This window comes from Lipotes vexillifer, unplaced genomic scaffold, assembly GCF_000442215.2.
Source record: "Lipotes vexillifer unplaced genomic scaffold, Lipotes_vexillifer_v1.1 scaffold814, whole genome shotgun sequence".
Taxonomy (NCBI): domain Eukaryota; kingdom Metazoa; phylum Chordata; class Mammalia; order Artiodactyla; family Lipotidae; genus Lipotes; species Lipotes vexillifer.
The window spans coordinates 115,963-119,543 of NW_006784081.1; the positions used below are offsets into that span (position 1 = coordinate 115,963).

A 3,581-nucleotide genomic window follows, 5' to 3' on the forward strand; every position below is an offset into this window, starting at 1 on the left:
TATATTTTAAGATTTTGTTTGCTATTAAAATGTTAGTTGTAATAAATATGCTATTAGCTTATACAATTGGTTTCTAATGAGAAATCCAGCACCCCTGCACCCAGATTTTTCTGTTTATATGTTGCATAAAGTGTATAATGCTGTATAAGAGAAAAACCTTACCTTTTATCTTACAAATGGCCAAAATCAATATTTTGTGATTTATTTGTCTCAGGATATTTAAAAACGTGACTCACAGGTATGAAAGTGTCCCATGTATTTATTACACAGTCAAGATTTATCCTTAGACTTTAATAACTGTGAGGACTAAATTAAAATAGAAGTTTTATCATATTCATTACATTTACTAAATCATTCTCTAGTAAGTATACAGTTGTCCCTCAGTATGTATGGGGGACTGTTTCCAGGACCCCCCCACAGATACCAAAATCTGAGGAAGATCAAGTCCCTTATATAAAATGATGTAGAAATTACATATAACATATGCACATCCTCTCATATACTTCAAATTATCTCTAAATTACTTGTAATACCTAATACAATGCAAATGCTATGAAAGTAGTTGCTGGTGTGTGGTAAATTTAAATTTTGCTTTTTGGAACTTACTGGAATTTTTTTCTGAATATTTAAAATTTGCAGTTATTTGAATCAGTGGATGGGAACCCAGAGATAAGCAGGGCCAACTGTATTCTAATAAGCTTTGGTTTAAGGATTTCACACATGCAAATCCACTTTGAAGGAGTTCTCTTCAATGTGAATTTTATAATGGTTAGTAAGGGATGACCTCTGGCTGAAGAGTTTCCCACATGCATTACATTCATAGGGTTTCTCTCCAGTATGAATTCTTTGATGCGCAATAAGTGATGAGCTCTGCCTAAAAGTTTTCCCACATGTATTACATGCAAAGGGTTTTTCTCCTGTATGAATTCTTTGATGTTGAATAAGAGCTGCACTTTGGCCAAAGGATATCCCACATTCCAGACATCGATATGGTTTCTCTCCTGTATGAATTCTCTGGTGATTACTAAGGGATGAGTTACACCTGAATGTTTTCCCACACTCATTACATTTATAGGGTCTTTCTCCGGTATGCATTCTCTGATGTTGAATGAGAGCTGAACTTTGTCTGAAGGCTTTCCCACACACTTTACACTTACATGGTTTCTCTCCAGTATGAATTCGCTCATGAATAATGAGTGTCGAGTGGGAACTTAAGGCTTTACCACATTCATTACAATTATACAATTTCTCTCCAGTATGAATTATTCGGTGTCTGTTAAGTCGTGAAATAGAAGTGAAACCTTTTCCACATTCATTACATCTATAAGGCTTTTCTCCAGTGTGAATTCTTTCATGTTGAATAAGAGATGCACTCTGACTGAAGGCTCTCCCACATTCACTACATTTAAAAGGTTTCTCACCTGTGTGAATTCTCTGATGATAACGAAGAGATGAACTAGACTTAAAGGTGTTGCCACATTCATTACATAAATAGGACTTCTTTCTGAGATGAATTCTCTGACACCCAGAAGGGGATGTGCTACAACTGGATGCCTTCCTTCCTGGGTTGTATTTGTGGGGATTTTCTCGAGCATGGATTTTTTGATGTATAAAAAGGGTAGACCTTCTGCTGAAGGATTTACCACATTCTTTACATCTATAGGATTTTTCCACAGTATGGGTTCTTAGGTGTTTACAAAGGGATGCACTATGGCTGAAGGCTTTTCCACATTCTTTACATATATAGGGTTTCTCTCCAGTATGAGTTCTTTGATGTTGAATAAGAGCTGAACTTTGGCTGAAGGCTTTCAAACATTCTTTACATTTAAATAATTTCTCTCCAGTATGGTTTTTCTGATGTTTACGAAGGGATGAATTGTGAATGAAGGCTTTTTCACAAGTGTTACATTTATAGCGTTTTTCTGCTGTCTTGATTTTTGGTTGGTTACGTAAATTTGAATCCTGCCTGAAGCTATTTCTTTGTATTTCATATTTTGAGGGTGTTTTTTCTCTAGCAATCTTCTGTTGCTTAACAAACACTGAGTTCAGGCTGAAATTATGGCCAAAGTCATTATTTTTATGGCTTCTTTCTACAGTGAGGATCTTTGTATGGGTGACTGAAATTATTTGTAAACTTTCATTTTTGTCCTTCTGTTTCTTTATTCTATCTTCATATAAGCAGGATTTTTCTGATATCAAGTTCCAGGGTTCATTTTTTTTGAGTCTTTTCCTTACTGGCCCCCAAAATGATGAGTCTTGAGTTTGAGTTGACTTTGTGGTTTTAGGACTGCTCTTGCATCCTGAAGAAAACAAAAAAAGAAAGAAATTGCCAAGGATCCACATGATTAGCTGAGACCAAATGTGTAGAAGGACTAAATATTAATGATATCTAAATAAGGCATTGCTTTCTGGCTAAAAGAAACTAGCAAGAGGAAAAAATAGGAAACTAACAGTGTTACCATATAAAATAATAATGGATGAGAGCTGGAGTACTAGGGTGAATAAAACAAAGATGCTCATTTAAAGAAGGTGAGAGTATACACATTACCAGGAGAATGGAGAGAAGGCATCAGAGGAGGAGTATGAATTGGGAAATGCAGTCTAGTATCCAAAGCCTATGACAGACTCATACATTATCTCCATGACATCACTCTCATTTCTATAATTATTTCTAATCTTGAATGTCTTCCCTACTTTTCCTACATGTCAAACTTCTCTGTAGCCTTCAGATTCAGTTCCAGTGTTAAGCTCCTCTTCGCAGCCTTTCCTGACTCTGAGCTCCAAAAATCTATTCCCCTTATTATACCACTTAACCACAGTATATTATAATATGTACCTAAGGGAAAAAATTATGAGTATATCTAGAGATAATGAGAAAGCCTTAAAAAAATTCAGCACCACTGATAATAAAAATAAAAATATTCAAGAAAACAGGAATTGAGGGATGCTTCCTCAACAAGATAAATACATATACTTTAGTCCTAAAGCCAGTATCTTATTTAATGAAGAAACTCTAGAGACATTTCCACTATGATCAAGAACAAGGCAAGGATGCCCATTACTTTCACTTCTATTCAACATTGTACTAGATGTATCAACCAATACAAGTACACAGGCAAAATCAGTTAGAGGCATAAGGATGAGTAAAGAGGAAATAAAACTATCTCTATTTGCTGATGATATAATACTATAGCTGAAATTAAACCTCAGAGAATCAATGATAAACCTTGATCAGTGACATACCAGGATATAAAATTAACAAACTAAAATCAATAATCTTCATTTATACAAAGATTTAGAGAAATGAATTCACAAGAAATATGAAAAACTTACATGAGAAAAAATTTTAAACAGTCTTTAAAAAAAATTATTTTTAAGATTTTTTTATGGTTGTGTGTACCATTTTTAAAGTCTTTATTGAGTTTGTTACAATATTGCTTCTGTTTTATGTTTTGGTTTTTTGGCCCCAAGGCATGTGGGATCTTAGCTCCCTGACCAGGGATCAAACCCGCACCCCCTGCATTGGAAGGTGAAGTCTTAACCACTGGACTGCCAGGGAAGTCCCTAGAACAGTTTTTTTT

General features: G+C 34.8%; 1 protein-coding gene across 1 annotated transcript in view; it reads right to left on the bottom strand.

Annotated features, from left to right (window-relative positions):
- Positions 1-684: 684 nt before the first annotated feature.
- The window catches only part of LOC103086364 (zinc finger protein 354B), a 29,302-nt gene continuing 26,405 nt past the window's right edge, over positions 685-3,581 (bottom strand). The window contains exon 4 of the mRNA XM_007456485.1: positions 685-2,300. Within this exon, the coding sequence (XP_007456547.1) occupies positions 715-2,300 (1,586 nt within the window). The 3' untranslated portion in view covers positions 685-714. The remainder of the gene's footprint in view (positions 2,301-3,581) is intronic.